Raw genomic sequence first — 25135 nt, 5'->3', positions numbered from 1 at the left:
GACTGTAGTCACCTTGAACACCTTTTTTTTTTTCTTTTAAAGATTTTATTTGAGAGGTAGAGTTATAGAGACAGAGGTCTTCCATCTGCTGGTTGACTCCTCAAATGGCCGAAATGGCCAGAGCTGAGCCTATCCGAGGCCAGAAGCCAGGAGCTTCTTCTGGGTCTCCTATGTGCGTGCAGGGGCCCAAGGACTTGGGCTATCTTATTCTGCTTTCCCAGGCCATAGCAAAGATCTGGATTGGAAGAGGAGCTGCTGGGACATGAACCAGTGCCCCTATGGGATACTGTCGCCACAGGCAGAGGCTTAGCCCACTACATCACAACACTGGCTCACCTTGAACATCTTTAAAGATTGGTTGAGAATGAGAGATCATGGGCATTCAGCATAGGGTCTGTCAGTCAGTACCTGCTAGCCTTTGCTCTTGTTTTCACCCACAAAGAGGTTTCCAGTCCAGGGCACCCATTGGGCAAGCAGGGCTCAGTCTGGAGTGGTTTTACATAGGACCTGTCTGTTGTCCCATCAGGGGATTAATCTTGGGTAAGGGCAGGTACAAGGTGGAATTAAAATAGTCATTCCTCTGCCCTATTCCCCAAATGTATACTATTAAAAAAAAAATCAGTTCTTGGCTTACTAGGTTTAGTTAACTGTGTCTTTTAGACTAATTCAGTGGAGTTTGGCAGCTGTTTTTTTATGTCTCTGACACCATGCTACAGAGCCCTGTAACTTAAGACAGGCAGTTGAATGGCTCTGATCCTTTGAGTCCCTGTTTTGGAATGAGACTGATTGCATTCAGCCTTTGAACCTTTCCAGGAAAGTCTCAAGAATTAAGAGATCAGATTGTAACCAGTTGTTTGAAATCCTTTTATCGGTTGTATAATAAAAATGTGAAATTTTAACCCCAGAAAAGAGAGTTCCTGAGGAAAAAGTTAAGAGAGGGAGATCTGAAAGTGACATTTCAATGTATTTATTTACTAGAGCATATGCCTTCTGGATAGAATGGTTCCCTGCAAGTTACTAAGTCTCTTAGGTAATCTAGCTTCACATTTGTCAAGTAGGTAGAACATTCGAAGTTTTGGAGTTGTTCCTGATTTCATAATAGGATACAGAGAAGGCGCTTATCACAGTTCCTAGGACATAAGCAGTTGCTCATGAACTTAGGTATTCCATTTAGGAGAAACTACCTATCCATGGTATCTGTACTGTGTGTTAACTAGAAACAGCTACCCAACCACATAGGAACCCTTAGCATATTGAGTAATACCAGCTTTTTGTTCTGTTGCTTTCTTTTGATTGAATTTTGAGTTTAAAGATAAAAAAAATTAAGGTGGTTAGGCAGTAAGACTATTAGCGAAAAAGGTCTACTTCAGGTTCAGAATCATGAATTTAAAGTGAAACTGTTGGTGGTGTGTGTATGTGTGTGTAAGCAGATTTAGCTACATAAGTGTCGGAACAGAGGTAAATCACCAAGGCTGGTTCTGCCAAGGAAGGGAATCTAGAGCATGTGAGGGGATGGGATGACCACAGAATTAAAGTTGTTTTTTTATTTTTTAATTTTTGACAGGCAGAGTGGACAGTGAGAGAGACAGAGAGAAAGGTCTTCCTTTGCCGTTGGTTCACCCTCCAATGGCCGCCGCGGCCGGCGCGCTGCGGCCGGCACACCGTGCTGATCCGATGGCAGGAGCCAGGTGCTTCTCCTGGTCTCCCATGGGGTGCAGGGCCCAAGCACTTGGGCCATCCTCCACTGCACTCCCTGGCCACAGCAGAGAGCTGGCCTGGAAGAGGGGCAACCAGAACAGAATCCGGAGCCCCGACCGGGACTAGAACCCGGTGTGCCGGCGCCGCAAGGCGGAGGATTAGCCTGTTGAGCCACGGCGCCGGCCCCCCAGAATTAAAGTTGTTTTGTTGCTGTTGAATTCAAATAAATTCTAATGTATTTTTTAAATAGCATGTTGCAATATTCAATTTTCATAAAAATTTCTGTTGAGTCTTTCTTAAAGTTACAAATATATATAGAGAGATATCTAATGATCTGTGAATTTCATTGATAGTTCCTGGTGGTGGGATTTTGAGCACATTTTAATTTCCTTTTTTACTTTTTTTTTTTTTTTGACAGGCAGAGTGGACAGTGAGAGAGAGAGAGAGACAGAAAGGTCTTCCTTTTGCCGTTGGTTCACCCTCCAATGGCCGCCGCGGCCGGCGCACCGCGCTGATCCGAAGGCAGGAGCCAGGTGCTTCTCCTGGTCTCCCATGGGGTGCAGGGACCAAGCACTTGGGCCATCCTCCACTGCACTCCCGGGCCACAGCAGAGAGCTGGCCTGGAAGAGGGGCAACCGAGACAGAATCCGGCGCCCTGACCGGGACTAGAACCTGGTGTGCCGGTGCCACAAGCGGAAGATTAGCCTATTGAGCTGCAGCGCCGGCCTCCTTTTTTACTTTTAAAATACTTTGATTTTTAAAATATTTTTCTTAAATATTAAGCTGTGTCATTTCTACAGCAATCTTTGGTTGTTTAAAGTTTGAAAAAGCATAAAGGCATGGAAGTAAAAAAATACTGTTTAAGGTTAGAGCATATGAATTGTATGGGAGCTGCTGGGAGACACAGGACTGAAGGTAGAAGGTGATTTGACCAGAGGTCATTACTAGACTGCTTAATTTTTTACTTGGTAGGAGTTGGAGAATCCTTGCTGGAGAGGAAGGCAACTGGGTCTTTGCTTTAGTAGGAAGGAGGCTGAGGGCTGTGTCTTCGGATATTTGATGAGAAACCAGGGGAGAGGGAAGTAAACAATAAGGCAATCATTTTGTTACTTGGTGAAAATAAATTAACTACAGTGTGGTTTTGAGAGAATGGGATATTTGAATAATGGAAAGACAGCCAGGAGTTTGCATGGGAGGACTGAGAATGGTAGAGATGTCGTTTTTTTTTTTTTTTTTTTTTAAAGATTGATTTATTATTTGTAAGGTAGAGTTACAGAGAGAGATCGATCAGTCAGTTGATCTTCCATCTGTTTGTTGACCCCCAAATGGCCACACCGCCCGGGCTGGGCCAGGCCAAAGCCAGAAGCATCATCTTGGTCTCTGACAGTGCAGGGGCCATGTACTTGGGCCATCTTCGATTGCTTTCCCAGGCCCATTAGCAAGGAGCTGGATCGGAAGCGGAGCAGCTGGGACTCAAACCAGTGCCTGTCACAGGTGGCAGCTTAACCTGCTGCGCCACTGTGTCAGCCGCCCCAAGATGTCTCTTTTTTTAAAAAAACTTTTTTTATTCATTTATTTTTAAGGTTTTATTTGAAAGGCAGAGTGATAGAGAGTGATTGATCTTCCATCCTGAAATGAATACAATGTCCAGGACTGGGCCAGCATCACGGGCGGTGGCTTAAATCACTGTACACAATGCCGGCCCCGGGATAGCTCTTTATGTTAATTTAGACAAAGTGTAATTCTAGTGCAAATCCAGTAGTAATATGATTATTAGAAGGAGAAAGCACTGATCTGGTTCATTCCCAAAATGCCATGACAGTTGAAACCTGAGAAGCAAGAAATACAATCCAGTTGTCTCATGTGGGTGGGAACAACCCAGATACATCTTGACAAAATTATGGTGAAATGTATATAGAAGATTAGAAAGGTAAGAATAATAAAGTATTTTTTATTCATAAGGTTGTCATGAATAGTAAATGGTACATTGAAGGACTTAGCATTGTGCTTGAAATGTAAAATGTGGTCACCATTATCCATCATGATCAGCATCATTCCTTATTCTTTAGGTATGTTCTATATATATTCTATAGGTATAAAACATTCTCCATGTAAGAACCAGCTCAGTCCTTCTAATTTTTTTCCTGTTAAATCAACCTTCCTTTGACAGTTTACTTGAAATGGAATGTCCTCATCTCCAACTACACCCTCCCCATAAGTTTTCTTTACCAGAAACTAGTGGGTTCCAGAAATCTTAATGAACTATAATTTTAGATATCACAGTGTCTATTTGTGTTGCAAATAATCCTCTAGTTTTCAGTCTTCAGGCGGTTTTACTGAAGCTTTTTTGAAGCAATATAATATATGTCTAAGTATTCTACTGTAGTTTGGCTATTGCTATTGAGATTGTGAGATGTAAGCCTTGAAGAAATTGATGCCAGTTTTTCTTTTTAAGAAGAATAGAAAAAGATGTGGAGTAGGCATTTAGTTAAGATCTTCTCATCCCTCATTGAAGTACCTGCATTGAATTCCCAGTTCTGACTCTAGCTTGCTGCCAAGTATAGACTCTGGGAGACAACATTGAGTTCCTGGTTGCTGACCCTAACTCTGGCCCAACCTCGACCCAGCCCTGGCTGTTGTGGGCATCTGGGGAGTGATCCAGCAGATGGGAGGCTCTATTTTTCTGTCTTTCAAATGAAAAATAAAATTTGGAAGATGGAAATAAAAGACCTGGGATCTAAGGCCGGGCAACTCTTCATCTCTGCCACCCCTTGGTAGCTTGCTGACTTTGGGCAAATCATATCTCAGAGCATTTATTTCTTTATCTGGAAAAGATGAAAATCAAATAAAGACTATATTGAAGCTCTAAGGAAATTACAAAATGCCATGCAAATGGTAGTTATTATTAGAAGTAGTCTTAATTTCCAGAAATTATGCTCTTGTATTTTGGAGAGGCCCTATTCTAAAGTTCTAGTTCTTCATTACTATATTAGAAGAAGGTACTTAAGCAGAAATCAAATGTACAGTGACTCACTTTTACAAAACCTCCTTTGTCTGTTTTTAGAAATTCATTTATAGTTTTAGTGTGAAATTTTGAGTACTTAACAGGACAATCAAAGTGTTTTTTAAAATAAACCACTTCTGTAATATTTCATATTCAGAATAATTTCATAGGTTGAATTAATGGCAAATTCTCAAGGTGGAGATCTGAAGGTGAATTCTACTTTTGTCTGATATTAGAATAGTTTTGCTATCTGGCAAGCCCGTATATTTGGAATGTGCTTTCTCACACATTTATAAAAGCAAACAAACATCTTTAACCTCGCTTTATAGGAAATGCCTGGCATTTAGCAAGCTGTGAAATGATTAGATTTTCCAGTCATCAGAGGTTTTCTAAGGGTAATGACAAAATAACATATGCAAAAACAACAAGCCTGGCCTTGTTCTTTGTAAACTCAAGGACAATTGATATTCCAGTACCTGTTAGAATCAGTTTTGACAAACCTTGCCAAAAGAGGCCAACTTCCTCAACAGTATCAAACTGTTCAGAGATGAGTTCCCTGAAGATGCTGAGGATTTAGTCTGGACTCTTCTGCCTTGGCAATATCTTCATCCTTCTAATTCTACCTCAGTGTGAAATTCCAGACTACCTTTAGGAAAGTATTTAGTTTAGATTTTTTTTTAAAGTATTTATTTGTAAGGCAGTGTGACAGGGTGAGGGAGGAAGAAGAGGAGAAGAGGAGGAGGAGGGAGGGAGGGGTGTGTGTGTTGGGCGGGGGAGAGAAAGAGAAAGAGATATCTCCTCCATCTGCTGGTTTATTCCTCAAATGGCTGCAACGGTCTGTGCCAGGCTGAAGCTGGGAGCCAGGAACTCCATCCACGTCTCCTAAGTGGGTAGCTAGCAGGGGCTGGACTAGAAGCTGGGACTTCAACCTGTACTCGAGGATAGGATGCTGGTGGCATCTTAACCCCTTGTGCCACAATGCTGGCCCCGAGAAATACTTGACTTTGAAAAAGGATAAATGCACATCAGGACAGAAATAAGGACATAATGTCTACTCATCCCCCATGTATACCATTTTTGTAGAGAACCTTTATTCATTTTTTAAAACCATGAAGACTGTACCAGCCAGCGGTGTCTTTGAATCATTCAGCTTGGATCAACTCATTCTCCCTAGCTTCCCAAGCTCTTATCCCAGCCTGACATTCTCTCAAACTATTTGTCAAAGTGCTTGCTTCCTGTTTTCATATCTTCGATTTAAAGCCGGTAAGCCATGAACTCCTCCAGCTTTCTGGATTACAACTTCCCTTCTTCCCAAAACACAATTAACTACCTTCTTATTCACATAGACCTCCTCAGGTCTCAGATGTACAACATATTTCTCCACCTTTTTAAGGACAATTCCTTTATCTTTACTCTTAGTTTCTTTGATACTTTTTACTCTGAGATCTGAATCCAAACATTTTACCATGTCCTCTGTTTCAGCCTCTCACTTTCTATTCTGTTTTCTCCCCTAGAAGGAGTATATCTGAGTGTTTTCTATGAATTGAACAGAAAAAGTCGTTGACCATGCAGCCAGTTGTAGTTATTACCTCTTTGTTCTTATCATTACAACTGTATTTGAAGAAATTCACACCTTCTATTGCCCCCGGGGGCCCCCTTGCTTTTCACCAAGAAAGTCAATGCAGACATTCCTCTCTGATTTGTGTGCCTCTGACATTTTTGCCTGGTGCCTTCCTAGAATTGCTGTATCTTTACTTCCCTGGCTTCCTATATGCCCTTGCACCAGCCCCTCCAACTTTGCCTTCTCTGGGGCTTTGTGAACTCTTTTTATATGGCATTTCCTAGGACTGTCCTCAGCCCACTCTTCTCACACTGCGTGGTGTCAGCCCAGAGCTGATGGCTCCCAAATCTGTGTCTCTGCCTTTACCTTTCAGACTTGCATATTCAGCAGCTGACTGCATACCTCAGTTGTTCATTGAATCATTGCTTCATCTATATTCTGAGTGTCTGTTACCAGTCTCTGTCTTAAAGACCCAGTAATGTCATGGATCAACTGTCAACCTGGAATGGTGGGCAAAAGAGATCAGATGGTAACAACACAGAGAATCACGGTGAGCAGAGTGCTGTGAGTGTGCAGTGTTAGAGGCAGGCACTGGCACTGAGGGCTGTTGGAGTTGTTATCCTTGGGACTTAAATTAAGATCCGTTTCCTCATTTCTCACCCCACTCATTCGCCTGAATCAAAACTACAGGGTTATCTTTGACTCTGTTTCAGATTTGGTTTTCAGTTGGGCACCAAGTCCTGCTCACATTAGTCCCAAAACAGGAAACAAGCCTACCTGCACTACCTCTTCGTGATTCAAGACCTTGCATCTGTCCACCCGCGTTATTGCAGTAGACTCACAAATGGTCTCCCTGCTTCATGAATTTCGAACTTTGGATTTGCCTTGTCAATTGCTCTGCATAAAAGTCTCCCTATCGGCCTGAGCTATTGTGTGGTGGGTAAAGCCGCCACCTGCAGTGCTAGCATCCCCTATTAGTGCTGGTTCAAGACCCAGCTGCTCCACTTTCGATCCAGCTCTCTGCTGTGGTCTGGGAAAGCAGCAGAAGATGGCCCAAGTCTTTGGGCCCCTGAACCTGCGTGGGAGACCTGGAAGAAGCTTCTGGCTTAGGATCAGCACAGATATGGTCCTTGTGGCCATTTTGGGGGGTGAACCAGCAGATGGGAGATCTCTCTCTCTCTGCCTCTGCATCTTCCTCCCTGTAACTCTGCCTTTCAAATAAATAAGTCTTAAAAAAAAAATGTCTCCCTGTCACTGACAGTAGAGATTCTCACACCTCTGATCAGAAATCCAAGGATATTGTGCCTCTGAATCTGTCTGTCTGTGTCAGGCTTCTCCCCTGTAGTTTCTGATTCTGTAGAACTGCCTTGCTGCAGCCAGTGTTGTTGAACTTTTCTAACAAATTTTGATTCCTGTCCAGATTGAGAAATCTCCAGCCTACCAGGATCAAGTCTGAGCCCTTCTGCCTGGTGCACAAGGCCCTGCATGAGCTGACCTCAGTTTAGTCTTAGCTGTATTTCCTGCCATTCCCCGTGCTGCGCTTCACTTTACCCTTGTAGCCCAGCAGTACTGAGCCTTCTGACCATCGTGCATTTCATGTCTCTCTGCCACTGTCCTTGCTGAATCCTTTACCCGAAGTAAATACTCTTCTCTCTCTCCCAGTTGTGAGTATGCTATCCTTCCTTTGTTTCCATGGCAGCTGTCAGAACACAGTGTAATGTTTGCCCGTTCTTTTGTTTTTTTTTCCTTTAAGATTTATTTTGTTTATTTGAAAGGCAGAGTTACAGAGAGGGAGAGACAGAGCTCTTCATCTGCTGGTTCGTTCCCCAAATGGCCATAATAGCCAGGGCTGGACCACACTGAAGCCAGGAACCAGATGCTTCTTCTGCATCTCCCACGTGGCAGCAGTGACCCAAGCACTTGAGCTGTCTTCCACTGCTTTCCCAGGCCAGTAGCAGGGAGTTGGATCAGAAGTGAAGCAGCAGGACTGAAACCAGCGCTCATATGGGATGCCGGGGTTGCAGGCAGCAGCCTTACCCGCTACACCACAGAGCTGGCCTCTGCTAGTCATTTCTGATTCTGCTCTTCTTTCATATTCTGTATCAATTTATTATCCAAGATTGCATTAGAGAGTTCAAGTGTAGTATCATCTTACAATGTATGTAAACAAGCTTTTGCTTTTTTCTCCATAAATGACCCTTCATTTTAATTTGCTTTAAGTTATGCAAGAAAAAGTTTAATGTATCAACAAGTATATTTTTAAGCGACATGTTTGGTTTTGAAGGTGAATATATATTAAAATATAGTTTGCTGTGTGATGATCTTAGAGTGTCATAAATAGACCAAAACAGCAGCTACTTTTGGTGACCCAGAGTTTGGGGTTCTTGCCCTTTGCATCTGATGCAAGATGATTAAATTTTATAATTTTAGTGTTTGTAAATGACAAATAAGGAAGGTTTTGGGGATGCTATTTACAAATAGTTCTTGACAAGTGATTTATTTGGGATGTGGATGGCCTTCTAAATAAGCCAGAAGCCAATCTGATAAATTGCCACTGATTTTTACTATTTAGTGTTGACTTGTGAGATACTAGATTCATTTGGATGTTCTTTATAAGACTTTTTAAAATTTTTTTTATTTATTATTTGAAAGTCAGAGTTACACAGAGAGAAGGAGAGGCAGAGAGAGAGAGGTCTTCCATCCCATGGTTCACTCCCCAGTTGGCTGTAAGAGCCAGAGCTGCACAACGGCCGGAGCTGCACCGATTGAAAGCCAGGAGCCAGGAGCTTCTTCCAGGTCTCCCACGTGGGTGCAGGGGCCCAAGGACTTGGGCTATCCTCTACTGCTATTTCAGGCCATAGCAGAGAGCTGGATAGGAAGTGGAGCAGCCAGGTCTCAAACCGGCGCCCATATGGGATGCCGGCGCTTCAGGCCAGGGTGTTAACCTGCTGCGCCACAGTGCCGGCCCCTCTTTATAAGACTTAATTTGATAAATGAAGTTTTTGGATCTTACAGAGAGCATGATAGCAAATTTTTACAGAAGTATTGTTTCAAAGATGTCACAATCTGAGTTCGGTCTTAGTATAATGGTTGTGGATGACACAAGAGGTGACTATGAATTTAAAATGTTATAATAGACAGAAACACCCCTAAACACCCCCACTTAGCCTTGGTTGCAGTGCTAACTGTACCTGCCTCAGCCATGAGCACATTTCTGATTCCCACTGAAAGAAAACACCTTTAGATAATTGTGCTATTTATTGATCTTTGAAAAACCACAGTTGCCTTTACCAATTTCTGTCTCATTCTCCAAACTCTAGAAGTTTATGAACTCTGATTAAGACCCATGTAGCTTGAGATCTGAGTTCTGTGCTATTCCAAATAAATTACTCAGCTCTTTACACTTCAGTTTGCCCTCTTGTAAAATGTAGGTAATTTCGTACCACCTCCCTCACTGGGTTATTGTAAATATTGATTAGCACTTAACATAGTTGCTTCACACGTGGTAGCTGTGTTATGATTAATTCACTTAAAAACAATCATCTGTTCACTTACCTTCTCACTAGATCTTCTGGAGTCCGTCACGTTTTCAAAGTTGTATTTCAGATACCTAGCCTGGAGTCTAACTATGGTTGTGATTCATTGTTTGCTAAATTGAGTAAAACATAAATGTCCAGTCAAAAAGCAAGACAAATGTGTCCAGCAGAGAACACCAGAAAGGATCCTAAAAAGGAAAAGGGAAATGAAAACGCTGCTTAGGTGTACTGAAGGCAAGCTAAATGAACCTTCTTTTCTGGACCTTTGTCCTCTTCCCTTTGGCTTGGTCTTCTGTGCCAGATAGGCCAGCTGCCCTAGAACAGAGAACACTTTGCTTCAGTGTTTTTCTAATGGATTCAACATTGCTGAGCCCATCTTCTGTGATTAAATACTGGGTACGAAGTAGTCATTAGTCTTTGCCACCCTTTTTTTGTGCTATAAATGCCCTTAAGTGATATGTAATGTAACACTGGATTATGTTTTGGGGATTTATTCAAATCCAGAGTAATTTTTAAAAAAAAAAAAAAATTTTTTTTTTTTTTTTTGAAAGAGTTACAGAGAAGGCAGGGTGGAGGGAAGAGAAAAAGCAAGAGATCTTTCCATCTGCTGTCCCCCAGTGGCCACAACGGCCAGGGCTGAGCCAGACCGAAGCCAGATGCCAGGAGCTTCTTTCAGGTCTCCCAGGTGGGCATATAGAGGCCCAAGCACTTCAGTAACCTGCTTTTCCTAGGCAATTAGCAAGGAGCTTGATTGGAAGAAGAGCAGCCAGGACTCGAGCTGGCACCCATATGGGATGCTGGTGTTGTAGGCTGCGGCTTTACCCACCGTGCCACAACACTGGCCCCCAGAATGTTTTTTTAAGACATCATTTTTTTGTGTTTTATTTTCCAAGTCATAATCACAATAGCATACTTCTTGGCTACTTTTTTAAAGCTTTAAAAATTTTTTGTGTGTGTGCAGCCCTAGATTTCTACTACTGGGAATCATGTATACTTCTGTTTTCTTTTTTTAAAAAAATATAACACAAGCCTACCTTCAGTAAGAAAGTCAATAGGTATATGAGAATGTTTGAATTCACAAATTGCTGTGCTTGCCAGTAAGGACCTAGACTCATTGTTGTCATGAACTAAAGTGTGTGTGTGTGTGTGTGTGTGTAAGTGTGTAAGAGAGAGAGGAGAGAGATGTGCATACTTACAGATTATATATATATATATATATATATATATATATATATAGCGTTTTGAGTTTAAGCAGATTGAATTAGAATTGCCGCTGGCTGTCTCATTGCAGTATACCTTTCTGGTGATCATATTTTGATTATTTTTAAAAGTATTTCCTAATGGAAATAGATTAGATCAAATGATATTCAAGAATCTTAGTGATGATGAAGTAGTGCTTCTGCAGTATTTACATAAAGATTGGTTTCTTTCAAGGTCTTTGCTTTAAATATTAAAAGAATAATTTAGGGATGCTTTTACTTTATGCCTAAGGAAAGACAAAGTGTGTTCTTTTGTTACTTAATAGTTGCTTGGAATTCCAGAAGTTTTCTCTATGTATAGTAATTTTTGCTTTTATTTTTAGAAATCTTTAAAAATGTTATTTATTGAATCTTTTCTATGTAAAAATATCAAATTTTACGTGATTGGCTTAGAGATTTTGCTTGTAAAAAGGACTTTTGAAAGCAGTAATATTTTATTTAAGTATCTGCTGTTACCATTTGTGATGTATTTCCTGCCTGTTTAGTGGATGATGCTGGCAAAATAGAACACGATGGTTCCTCTGGAATGAACATGGACGCAGAGTCGGAAATTGATCCTTGTAAAGTGGATGGCACTTGCCCTGAAGTCATCAAGGTGTACATTTTTAAAGCTGACCCTGGAGAGGATGACTTAGGTAATAGGATACCTTTAGCACTTATACATCCTGATGCAAACACTTGAACCTGAGTACTTTTGGGTTATTTAGATGGAGAATATTTGAAATATTTCTGAAGATAACTTTTTTTAAAAAAGATTTATTTATTTATTTGAAAGGCAGAGTGACAGAGGAGAGACAGAGATCTCTTCCATCTGCTGGTTCACTCCCCAAATGCCTGCAACAGCCAGGGCTGAGCCAGGCCGAAGCTGGGAACCAGGAACTCCATCTGGGTCTCCCACGTGGGTAGCTGGGGCTCACGTGCCCAGGCCATCTTCCACTGCTTTCCCAGGTACATTAGCAGAGAGCTGGATTTAAAGTGGAGCAGCTGGGACTTGAACCGGTGTTCATATGGGATACCAGCATTGCCAGCGACTTAACCCACTGTACCACAAATGCCGGCCCCTGAAGATAACTTTTAAACAAGATTTCCAATATAGTAGTAAAGTATGTAACAAGGAATAGGTAGAAATGAAGTTTTCAAATAAATTCTTGGAGCCATCTTCTTTCCTATTAGGTGGAACTGTAGACATTGTGGAGAGTGAGCCTGAGAATGATCATGGAGTTGAACTACTTGATCAGAACAGCAGTATTCGTGTTCCCCGGGAAAAGATGGTTTATATGACTGTTAATGACTCCCAGCAAGAAGATGAAGATTTAAGTAAGTAGGTGGCCTTTTTGTGGGAGAAAATTTTGTTTCTGTAGTTCTTCTTAAAAAACAGTCACTATTTGAAGGAAACAAGTAGGATTATTTTAGAGATTATGCTGCCATGTTCCCAGGGAATCATGAGTGACTCTTTATGTGTGTTTAGAATGTTGCTTTAACACCAGTTATGGTGTAAGCCAAGGAATGAATGATTCATTCAGCAAACATGTATTGGGTACTTACTACGTGAAAACTATGTTCTGGGTATGTAATATTTGGACCTTTATTTACCTGTTAACTGAGTTTAAATAAAAATGTCTTTCCTGTGATCTCTAAACCTGGTCACAAAAGTTTTAAAACTTTTCTATTTAGATGTTGCTGAAATTGCTGATGAGGTTTATATGGAAGTGATAGTAGGAGAGGAGGACGCTGCAGCCGCAGCCGCAGCCGTGCACGAACAGCAAATGGATGACAGTGAAATCAAAACCTTCATGCCAATCGCATGGGCAGCAGCTTATGGTGAGTCACAGAGGGACTTGAAGCATCGATTGAGTTGGTTCTTGAACATGAATTTCATGATTGAAAAACAGTTTTTGTGGTCTTAGGTTTCAGAAATCTGAAATACCAGTACCCAGTAAGGGTTATTTGATTTGAAGACGAGCAGAGGAAGATCATGAAGTCTACTTTTTGTTTTTATTTTTACCAAGAATTTCCTTCATGTGTGTATTAACGTTGAAGGAAGTACTCCAAAAAATACATAGGCTTTCAAGCTGAAAATTTTCATCTTGATTATATTGGCCCATGACTTTTCAGTTTTGGGAGACAACAAGAGAGTCCATAGGGCAAAATGCTGACAGGTGTTTATTAGCTTCGGAAGCCAGGCATTCCCTACAAGCTCACTATATAATAAATGCTCATAAGACCCATTACCAAGAATGAGGAATTTCTGTCATTCATGAGTATCATGGCTTTCTTTACATTGTTGTAGTTAATAAAGAATTCCTAATTCTTTATAATTTATAATACTGTATAATTTTGTTTTTTAATGCACATTGTTAGGTAATAATTCTGATGGAATTGAAAACCGGAATGGCACTGCAAGTGCCCTCTTGCACATAGATGAGTCTGCTGGCCTCGGCAGACTGGCTAAACAAAAACCAAAGAAAAGGAGAAGACCTGATTCCAGGCAGTACCAAACAGGTGAGGGCACACAAGTTCCACCGCGCAGTGAGTTCTCAGATAAAACCCTAGTATGTATCCACAGGGGTGTAGTGATGGCATTTTAGCTACTAGACCACTTGTACCTTTTGTGTATTGAATTTGAGAATATAATTTTCAGAATTCATTGATATTCATGAATGATTACCTTAGATTAAAAAGAAATAGGAAATGGATCATACATGGATAAAAATTCAAAACTTGAGTGACTTTGTGTGGAAATGGAAAAATGTCCCTCAAATATAAGTATCAACTTTATATTTATTTAAAGAATAATTATGTCAGCATAGAGCAGACGTAATTTATAGAATAAGTACTTCATATGACATATTCCTTGTCTGTTCATGTTACTGATCTGCATATGATTACAGACTTTTTAAAAACAATTTGTTTATTTATTTGAAATAGTTAGAGGGAGGGAGAGACAGAGATCTTCCATCCACTGGTTTTTCTCCCCAAATGGCTTTAATGGCCGGGGCTGGGCCAGGCCAAAGCCAGGAGCTTCATCCGAATCTTCCACGTGGGTACAAGGACCCAAGGACTTGGGCCATATTCCACTGTTTTCCCAGGCACATTAGCAGGGAGCTGGATCAGAAGTGGAGCAATTGGTCGGCACTAAACTGCTGCCAATATAGGATACTGGTGCTACGCTACAGCACTGGCTCCAAATTTTTTTTTTTTATATTTGTTATAGTCATTTGAAAGGCAAAGTGACAGAAAGAGAGATGTTCTGTCCACTGGTTCACTCCCTAAGTGGCTTCAAAGGCCAGGGGTGGGCCATGCTGAAACCAGGAGCCAGTAACTCCATTATCCAAGTCTCCTGCATAGGTGGCAGGGGCCCAAGCACTTGGACCATCTTCTGCTACTTTGCCTGGCGCATTAACAGAGAGCTGGATTAGAAGTGGAGCAACCAGGACTTGAATTGGTGCCCACATGGGATGCTGGTGTTGCAGGTGCTTACTTAACCCACTGTGCCACCACACTAACCCTTTTGATTACAAACTTTATGAATAATTGTCCACAGATTTCTAAATTGATATGTGTTACATATTTAGTTTTGTTAATTTGGAAGGAGTGAGGTCATTATAGTCCTACTAAATGACATTTCCAGACAAAGTTCTCTTTCTGACTAGGTTGCTATATTTCATATGTGGAAAGATGGTAAAAGGAATGTAAATAGCAAATAGCTTAACTTGGAAATCTTTGGCCATTAGTGTTCAGAACACACAATGTAAATTCTTGAAGAAACCAAAGCAGAACTTGGTTTGATCACTTATACACCTTTCTTTTCCTTTCTTAGCAATAATAATTGGCCCTGATGGACATCCCTTGACTGTCTATCCTTGCATGATTTGTGGGAAGAAGTTTAAGTCCAGAGGTTTCTTGAAAAGGCACATGAAAAACCATCCTGAGCACCTTACCAAGAAGAAGTATCGCTGTACTGACTGTGACTACACTACCAACAAGAAGATAAGTTTACACAACCACCTGGAGAGCCACAAGCTGACCAGCAAGACGGAGAAAGCTATCGAATGCGATGAATGTGGGAAGCATTTCTCTCATGCTGGGGCTTTGTTTACTCACAAAATGGTGCATAAGGAAAAAGGAGCCAACAAAATGCACAAGTGTAAATTCTGTGAATATGAGACGGCTGAACAAGGGTTATTGAATCGCCACCTCTTGGCAGTCCACAGCAAGAACTTTCCTCATATTTGCGTGGAGTGTGGTAAAGGTTTCCGTCACCCATCAGAGCTCAAAAAGCACATGCGAATCCATACTGGTGAGAAGCCGTACCAATGCCAGTACTGCGAATATAGGTCTGCAGACTCTTCTAATTTGAAAACGCATGTAAAGACTAAGCATAGTAAAGAGATGCCATTCAAGTGTGACATTTGTCTTCTGACTTTCTCAGATACCAAAGAGGTGCAGCAACATGCTCTTATCCACCAAGAAAGCAAAACACACCAGTGTTTGCATTGTGACCACAAGAGTTCGAACTCAAGTGATTTGAAACGACACATTATTTCAGTTCACACAAAGGACTACCCCCACAAGTGTGACATGTGTGATAAAGGCTTTCACCGGCCTTCAGAACTCAAGAAACACGTGGCTGCCCACAAGGGTAAAAAAATGCACCAGTGTAGACATTGTGACTTTAAGATTGCAGATCCATTTGTTCTGAGTCGCCATATTCTGTCAGTTCACACAAAGGATCTTCCATTTAGGTGTAAGAGATGTAGAAAGGGATTTAGACAACAGAATGAGCTTAAAAAGCATATGAAGACACACAGTGGCAGGAAAGTGTATCAGTGTGAGTACTGTGAGTATAGCACTACAGACGCCTCAGGCTTTAAACGGCATGTTATTTCCATTCATACGAAAGACTATCCTCACCGATGTGAGTACTGCAAGAAAGGGTTCCGAAGACCTTCAGAAAAGAACCAGCACATCATGCGACATCATAAAGAAGTTGGCCTGCCCTAGCGATACTTCTACAGAGATATTGGCCTTGAAGCAGAAAGTTAATTTTAAAGCCTATTAGTGTCATTCATATACAATACTGTATATTGATTTATGCTGTGTACAAATAGACTTATTGCTTCTAGTTGACTTTCTTTTTTACATTTTGTTCAGTAGTGTGTTCTGAATTCTATTCAGTTTGTTTAATAAATGGGGAAAAACAGCAACAAACTAGTTGCTTTTAATAAAGTAATCCCTGATTCTATACTGAATTTTTCTATCTTAGAAGTTTTATATTTATTTAAATATTTACCTTGCTTACCTTGATGGTACTCTTCTAAGACCATTTAACTTAAGGTAACTTTAGATTGGTTAACTCTGAAAGTTTTCATGTTGATTCATTACCACCCTGTCCCCTCTGCCGCCCCCCCCCCCCCCCATGGATTTCTCACAGTGAAGTTGTCAGAGACATCTACTAATATAAATGGGAGATATTACAGTCAGGTCTAACTCTCATAACATGGAAATCCTTTACTTGTCTTAAGATTTTCAGATCATACTACAATGAAAGTTTCCATTTGAGCTTTTGTGTCCCTGGCTTCGCTGAGTAAAGAACAGTGGCTGGGTTTGTGTTTACTTTTCATTTTATTTAGCAGATAAAATATATTTTTGACTTTCTTTGGACTATTTACATCTTTTGTCAGTGTAGTAAGCTTTTAGAAAAACTTATTGAAAAATTTGGCTTGATCCTGTTGTAATTTGATTCTTCTGTCTGTGCTGCTTTGTCTTGGAATGGTTGTGTGCTATAAATGAGACTTACTGAGGATTGCATTTTGGAATCTGCTAGAGGTAACTCCTGGCTCATAGGATCTTTTGCAACTTTATATATGTAAATGTACCCTGATTTATATATATACACATATATATATATAACACATGTATCTGTGTGTATTGCTTATTTTACATATTTAAACACACAACCCCAAGTAGTAGTTGTTTAAAATCTATAATGAAAAGTATTAAATTTACAGTAACACGGAAGATCCAGGGATGCATGAGAGAGCATTTTGTAAGTCATGCTCTTCAGAGAGACTACTCAGGTGAAGAATTAGAAGGAAAATAAGGACACTAGTATTTTTAAAGAGTAAAGGTATTTTCTTTTAAATATCTTTGGTAATTGAGAAATAGAAGTTAAGACATTTCTAGATAGAATGTTTTCATACAATTTCAGCTCCATGCCTTTATATTTTTTTGAAAAGCTAATGAATATCCAGACATGACTCCTTCAGTTCTCTCTGAGAAGCCTGAGAGAGAATTCTGTCTCGCCAAGGGAGGGGGACAGAGAGGTAGCGATGGCTCTATGGACCAGAGAACTGGTGCTAATTATGACTTAACTTGGCAAGTTCAGCCTGCTGTGTTATTCCTTAGACAGTTACAGTTAGCAAACTTTAAACACCTTTAGAACACTCAAGTTGGCTTTTATTGGAAGATAAAGGTGGGTTTCAAGTGCATAAGGAAAGTCTGAGGCCTTATTTGGAACATCACCAAGTCTTTGACAGTTCTGTTTTTCTTTGTGAGTTGGCATCTTTTAACAAATGGGCCTGAGTCAGAGTCATACTTTCATAAAATGAGCTCAGTTAATTACAATTTTGTTAAGATGACTTGGAGAACAGAATATAGTTTTGGGAGTGGTCCCTTAGATTGGCTGTTGGCACACACATCTGGCACATCATGGGAAATTTAGAAATTTTCTTCCCACTCGATAGCTGCCTTGCCACCTCATTATGGTGCTCCATCCCCTTTGCGCCATTAGGTTTCTACTTTTCATCTTTCTCTTTGCCACCCATATTTGTATTTAATAGCTATATTTTTTAGAGTTAGAAATCTAAATATTTGATGTTTGGCAAGCCTCTAAAGTGCTAATTCAATTAAGGTTGATTCTAAATCAAGTTCTTTAGGCTGGTATGAACTCAAACTCAAATGCCAAAGCCAAGGCGTTGGTTTTTCCTTGACTATCCTATAGGGAATATCTTCTTGGCCCCCATTCAAGCTTTTTTTTTTTTTTTTTTCCTTACAGCTGTATGATTCATTGCCCCACTATTCTTGAAAGCTCTGTCTGTTTTTGTGAGAACCTTTAAAATCTCCCGTAATTTTTATTTTTCCCAGAAATAATGTAAAAGAAGACACTTAAATGAAAGTGGTTATTTACTAATTTTAACCATCTTGTAAAAATTCAGAAAATGTAAATGATTGGGTCATTTATATTTTTTTAAATAAACTGAAAGATAAAGAACACAACACTTTACACACTTTATATTTCTCTTATGTAATCTGGAATCATACACCGTTCTTTTCTTTTTTAAGCACAATATTGAAACCTTTAAAAGGTATTTAAGGGTTTGGTCAAGTGAATATAAAATGTATTTGTCTGTATAAAGAGAAAATGAAATTGTAGTCACTGTTATGTACTGACATTAGTTACAACCTAGTTTTAATTCTTAAAACAATTTTGATTAGCAAAGCTAAAAAATGGATGTTTCAGTTAAATGTTTTAAAGAGGTACAGATTTTTACAAGGACATAATATAAGTTATTGTTCTGTAGAAATATCCTATTAAATATTGTATGACCCTTCCTCTGTACACTTTGTATAAAAAGTAAAATACATAAAAAGAAAATCATATAGGGATGTGTGACATTATTGTAATTGTGTACTTGAGAATAACGTGCAAAAATAAAAATCAGAATATTTTCCTGTTAATGAACGTTTAGTCTATTTGATACCAATACTAAGTTAATGCTTTTTCTTAAGGAGAATGTACAGTTTTTGTAAACCTAATAAACATCAAAAGCAGTTTATTATTTTCATTCCCCACCCCCCATTTCTTAAGTCCTTTTATGCAGCAGTGGAATGCAAAATGCTTGATTGCTTTGAATTTTGTGACTTGGATGCAAATACTGATAATATTTCAGTCTTGTAAATTTGCAAGTAATATTGCGGAGAAGTTAAGAGGTGATTGGTGAGTCCTTTGATGAGCATGTCCTTGAACTTCATTTTTTTCTTTTCATAAAGGATTTGTTTTATTAGCATCTCCAGTTCCCTAGAGATAAATTACCCATGCATGAAGTGGTTTTTGAGAGCACTTATGATTCATTTCCGAATCCACAGCATACTTACTCAGTAGGGACTGTCCCACTTCCACTGCAGAAGTCTTTCCCTCCAGTTAACCTTTTGTGCCCAGTTTGGAGGGCACTAGAGGACACTAACACACTAGACAATGGTTGTTATAGCAAAAATCCAAAATCAGGCAGAAGTTGTCATCAGCCAAAGAGATTTTCACCAGCTTTGATTTTAAAGATGAGAGTCTAGTTCATCTGTAGGAACAAGTGTTTGGTAGTTGAAACAGTCAGTAACCAAAACGTGAGGGAAATGATCAAGAGAATGTGGTAATTTCACTGTCCAGAGCCGTAAATCAGACAAAAAAAATCACATGCTGAGAGTCTTAGTTGCGATAGAACACCTAGCAAATGGCAGGTGACCTATCGGTGACCTTCACCAGTTGGATAACATGCTGCTATGTTCTCTGAGAATCACAATCTTTATTTCCCACAAATTTTAGCATTCATTTGACCAGTCTGATATTTTGGGGCAGTGGTTTTCAAGTGTCACCTGGCAGCACTGGCAGCGTTGTAGTCACCTGGGACTTGGTTGAAGATGCAAATTCTCATCTGCCCAGTCTTGTTGAATTGCAAAAGAAAGTGTGGGGCCTTGCTTCTTAGAGGTCTTAGCATGTTTTTCAAGTGATTTTGATGCATACTCAAGTTTGGGAAACACAATTAAAGAGCACATGAGGAACTTAAAGATTTCTGCTGCAACATGTTGTGTGATAGGCAAAATCACAAAAACAAATTAGAACAATGAAAATAAGATGCAGACACTTCCTACCTTGCCTGCACTCCTTTTAAAGTGTAGCTTGCTAGTCAGTCAGTATATCCTTTAGTGCACATGTAAATAGCCTGTACTTCCTAATCCTTGTATGGCCTCCCATAGTCCTATTCCTCAGAGGTAAACAGAAGGAAGATGCAGCAAATAAAAGAAGGACTGACAAACTGTGTGTGTGTGTGTGTGAGAGAGAGAGAGTGTTAATTGGCCCAGGATTATTAAGTAATTCATATCCAAAAAACCACTTTGCCATATTCTACAGTTTTTTAGATAAGGTCAAATTTAAGTTTACCCAATGGATTTTGTTTTTTGTTTTATGTACGTATTGTTTGCCTTTTTCATAAAATAATTCTTGAATTTGTTATATATTGTTTCTGTTATTTTTGACATCTTTGCTATTGTAAATAAATTCCTATTTTGTTTTAAGTTACCCTAGTGGAGTGTTGGCTGTAGACAAGGCATACACACAAATGCACATTTGCACACACACTCAGAAGTGAGGAGACTTTAATCACACAATTAATTGCCAACTTGCTACAAGCTGAAAGTGATTGACTCCTTCAGTAGTATAGCATTTCTAGCACCAAGGAAAGTATCACTGTTCGATGTAGGCACAGTGTCTGCACCTTCTTGGATTTAAAAATAATTTTATGACCTCCAGGATGGAAATACTTCGTGCACCAAGTTTGAGGTCAAAATCAAGAATTAGTTTCCTTTATTTGATTTTTACTGTTCTGTTGGTCTCCCGTGTTACTTGTATTGCTCGTATTGGTGAATACAAGGGATTTGGAAGGTAGTGGCCTGCTGATAGTGTAAAGCTACTAGGATATGTTGATAACCAAAAACCTGGTTAGGAGTTGTGGATGGCATTTAGCTATGTGTATTACCACAGAAATACCTAAACATGTTGACTAGTTAACTAGTCCTTGTTAACTAGTCCTGTAATACTGCATTTCCAAGAAGGGTCCGTTTCTGCTTGTCTTTCATATTGGTGTTTGGCTTTAAATGCATAAACTGTTTCCTTTTGCCTGAGATTGTTTGAAATAAGATCGTTGAAGTAAGAGCAGCTATTGCAAAGCCATCTCTCATCACACCTGTCTGCCCCTCTGGGTTCCAACCACGTTGAAAATTGAGTGTGTGACTTAGCTAGTAAAGCTGGATTGGAAAACTGAGCAGCTGAAATGAGTCTGCCTCCAATTTATTTCTCCCCTCATCTAGGGCGTGACTGATGGAGCCAGTCACTGGAAGGCATGGGGCCCACCTTCGTCTTCTCTGCAAGCTGTACAGAAATGTAGCAGCCTCTCTTACCTCTCCCAGGCTGGGACACGGGAAGCCAGAGAGGAGTTCCCTTATGCCATCCTAATAAAATAAAGGTTAGTCCAATTCTGGCTTGCCCTCTGGCTGGGTAGTGCCAGCAAAAGCTGACATTGCCCCTTTAGCCTTGTATATTACCTGTTTAACCTATATTGATTTTTACTGTTATCTTTTCAGGTAGTGACTGTGACATACTTTCAGAGGTTTAGTTTCTGTTTCTCCTAAAGCAGCTTGCTTTAACTGTGCAGAAAGATAATTTTTAGATGTAGGAGTTTGGTGCAGTGGCTAGATCATTTGTAGGGGTAAGAGTTTGGTGCAGTGGCTTAAGTTGCCATTTGGGATGCGTGCATCCCAGATCAAAGTGCCTGGTTTGAGTCCCAGCCCCTGTGTTGCTGATCCAGCTCCCTGCTGATGCACATTCTGGGAAGCAGCAGATGATGATCCAAGTGCTTGGGCCCTTGCTACCCATGTGGGAGACCCAGATGGAGTTGTGGGCTCCTGGCTTCAGCTTGGCTCAGCCTTGGCTGTTGTGGGCATTTGGGGAAGATCTCTCTCTTTCTGCCTTTTAAATAAGTAAAAAAAAATTTTTAAGCTATACTACCTGGCCAGTAACTAGCTTTTATTATTGCTGTTTTTTTTTTTTTTTTTTAAGATTTATTTATTTATTTGAAAGAGTTACACAGAGAAGAGGCAGAGAGAGAGGTCTTCCTTCCGATGGTTCACTTCCCAATGGCCACAACGGCCAGAGCTCCGCCAATCCAAAGCCAGAAGCTAGGAGCTTCTTTCAGGTCTCCCACGGGGGTGCAGGGGCCCAAGGACTTGGACCATCTTCTACTGCTTTCCCAGGCCATAGCAGAGAGCTGGTTTGGAATTAGAGCAGTTGGGTCTTGAACCGGCACCCATATGGGGTGCCGGTGCTTCAGGCCACAGCGCTGGCCCCAAGAAAACATTTTTTTAAAAGGGCAAATTTACTTACTACACAAGGATGGCAATCTTGCAAGTTATTTTTATTTCACACTTTCCTAATAAAAATTGGAAAAATCACAATCCTACCTTCATTAAAAGGATTATTCTTTTCCAATCGTAGTCCATACACATACATATTTTTATCTGTTTTGTAATTACAGCATCAATTCTGTGTAATTTTCAAACATCAAGTGTATTTCTGTATCTGTTGGTAGTCTCTAGAAATTTTAATATGCAGTCTCTTTTGAGAGAATATGAAAAACTCAGAATGCTACAAAGAAAGTACCTTTCCTGCCTCAATCCCATCCCAGAACATTATTATCCTTTGAAAAATATCTTTACCGAGTTTTATTAGACTTTTTTTCAGTTGCAGACTACATGTTAGTGTAACAGTGTATAATACAAAATAAGTACAAAGACAAATTTGATGATCTTACCCCTATACTTCCTCTACACCAATTTCCTTGAGATAACCATAGACAACAGACTGTATATCTTCCCTCCACGCTAGTACAAACCTGTGCAACCTCTGGGAATGGGTCTCAGACGTCAGTCATTTTCAAGCTCTTCAGGTGATTACAGTGTGCAGCCATGGTTGAGAACCCCTCTTCTAGATTTGCAATTTATTGCCATAGAGATAGCTGCACACAACATTCTCATTTTTATCTATTATGTGCTGGTCTCTTATTTTACTCTTGAATTTCTGGTTTCTTGTCTTAAATGTATGTTTTGTTTTCTCATACTTCTTTAAACAGATTTTCAGAGGTCTAGCTATTTTGTAGGCATTATCAAAGAAAGCACTCCTAATTTTGTCCATTCTTTGTAATTTCGAATTTCTATTTTTAAAAGATTTATTTATTTTAAAGTCAGAGACAGAGGTCTTCCATCTGCTGGAACACTACCCAAATGGCCACAATATCTTCCTCATCATCTCCAGTGCTATGCTTGCTATTTAATGACATTCAACATTTGTTGAACAAACAGAATACATTTGATATCTTTTTTAAGATTTATTTATTTATTTGAAAGAGTTACACAGAGAGAGGAAGAGACAGACCCATACACAGATCGAGAGCTTCCATCCACTGGTTCACTCCCCAAATGGCCGTAACGGCTGGGGCTGGGCAAGGCCAAAGCCAGGAGTCAGGAACTTACTTTGGGTCTCCCACATGGGTGTAGAGACTCAAGTACTTGGACCACCTTCTGCTTTTCCAGGCCATTAGCAGGGAGCTGGAACAGAAGTGGAGCAGCTGGGACTTGAACTGGCACCCACGTGGGATGTAGGCAATGTAGGTGGTGGCTTAACCCCCTATGCCATGATGCCAGTTCCTGGATTTCTATGTTTTTAAAATATTTATTTATTTATTTATTTGAGAGGCATAATTACAGACACGGGGGTGGGGGAGAGAGCTTCCATCCACTGATTCACTCCCTGTATGGCTGCATCAGCTGGAGTTAGGCTTTAATCAACACAGAATAGGTTTGAAGATACTGTGTGTTAGGCATCCAGGTTAAGTTTTGTCAGCTTCAACCAGATATAATTCAGCTCTTTTTTTTTTAAAGATTTATTTTTATTTAAAAGCAGAGTTACAGAGAGAGAGAGAGAGAGAGAGAGAGAGAGAGAGAGAGAGAGGGCTTCCATCTGCTGGTTTACTCTCTAAAATGGCTTCAATGACTGGGCCTGGGCCAGGCTGAAGCCAGGAGCATCTTCCAGGTCTCCCACACAGGTGCAGGGGCCCAACCACTTGGGTCGTCTTCCACTGCTTTCCTGGGCCACAGAGAGCTGGATGGGAAGAGGAGCTGCTGGGACTGGAACCGGAGCCCAGATGGGATGCCAGTGCCCCAGGCAGAGGCTTAGCCTCCTATGCCACAGCACCAGCCTCTAAATAACATCTCTTTTGAGATACAACTCAGACCATAAACTCCAACCACTTATCATATACAATTTGAATTTTAGTAGTTTCATAGAGTTGTGTGACCATCAGCAAAATCTAAGTTTGGAATATTTCATCACCCTGCAAAGAAATCTCATACCCATTAGATTCACTTCCTACTTCCCTGATCCTCGCAGGCCCTGGCAACCACTAGTCTATTTTCAGTCTCTGTAGGTTTGCTATTTTGGCCATTTAAAATAGAGTCATATAATATGTGTTCTTTTTGACTGCTTTTAAAATTGACTTAATAAGTCATCCATGTTGTAGCATGTGTTGATACTTCATTCCTTTTTATGATTGAATGTGTTCCGTTGTATGGTTATATCATGATTTGCTTACCCATTCATCCCTCAGCTGATGGCCCTTTGAGTTGTTTCTCTTTTTGGCTATTATGAACAACGCTCCCATAAGCATTTATACACAAGTTTCTGTGTGTCTGTTTTCTTTTCACTTCTCTTGGCTATATATCTATGCGTAGAATCTCATCACGTGCTTTGTCATTTGTATATCTTCTTTGAAGAAATGTCTGTTAAATCCTTTGTCCATTTTTAATTGGATTATCTTTTTATTGAGTTGAAAGAATTATATGTAATCATATTTCTTAGGGCAAGTTCAACCATTTTGCTGTTCTTCAAGGATGTCTTAGTGTTCTTGGTCCTTTGCAATTTCCATGTACTCTATATTTTAAGTATTTATCATCTGATTACAAATATATCATTCATAACATGTTCCATTTTAAAAAGTCTTTGTACTTTTATCATTTTGATTTTCTCATGGTTTAGATTAATCTTTTGCAAGCAGTATATAGGAAGATTTTTTAAATTAAATATGAAAATCTTAGTCTTTTAACTAATTTTTAATGCAATTGATATATTTGCTATTTAGTCAACCCAGCATACTTTTTCACATTTTATCATCAAAATATTTCAACCATAAATGAA

General features: G+C 39.9%; 1 protein-coding gene across 3 annotated transcripts in view; it reads left to right on the top strand.

The window, feature by feature from the left end:
* Window positions 1-20331, top strand: part of ZFX (zinc finger protein X-linked) — a 49354-nt gene extending 29023 nt beyond the window's left edge. For all 3 annotated transcript variants that reach the window (XM_062184280.1, XM_062184282.1, XM_062184283.1), the window contains exons 4-8: window positions 11544-11693; window positions 12232-12375; window positions 12733-12879; window positions 13420-13560; window positions 14879-20331. In XM_062184280.1, the coding sequence (XP_062040264.1) occupies window positions 11544-11693; window positions 12232-12375; window positions 12733-12879; window positions 13420-13560; window positions 14879-16062 (1766 nt within the window). In that variant the 3' untranslated portion in view covers window positions 16063-20331. The remainder of the gene's footprint in view (window positions 1-11543; window positions 11694-12231; window positions 12376-12732; window positions 12880-13419; window positions 13561-14878) is intronic.
* Window positions 20332-25135: the final 4804 nt, after the last annotated feature.

This window comes from Lepus europaeus, chromosome X (genome assembly GCF_033115175.1).
Source record: "Lepus europaeus isolate LE1 chromosome X, mLepTim1.pri, whole genome shotgun sequence".
Classification (NCBI taxonomy): domain Eukaryota; kingdom Metazoa; phylum Chordata; class Mammalia; order Lagomorpha; family Leporidae; genus Lepus; species Lepus europaeus.
Note: the sequence above shows the minus strand (reverse complement) of the source record. Positions and strands in the feature narration are given on the sequence as shown.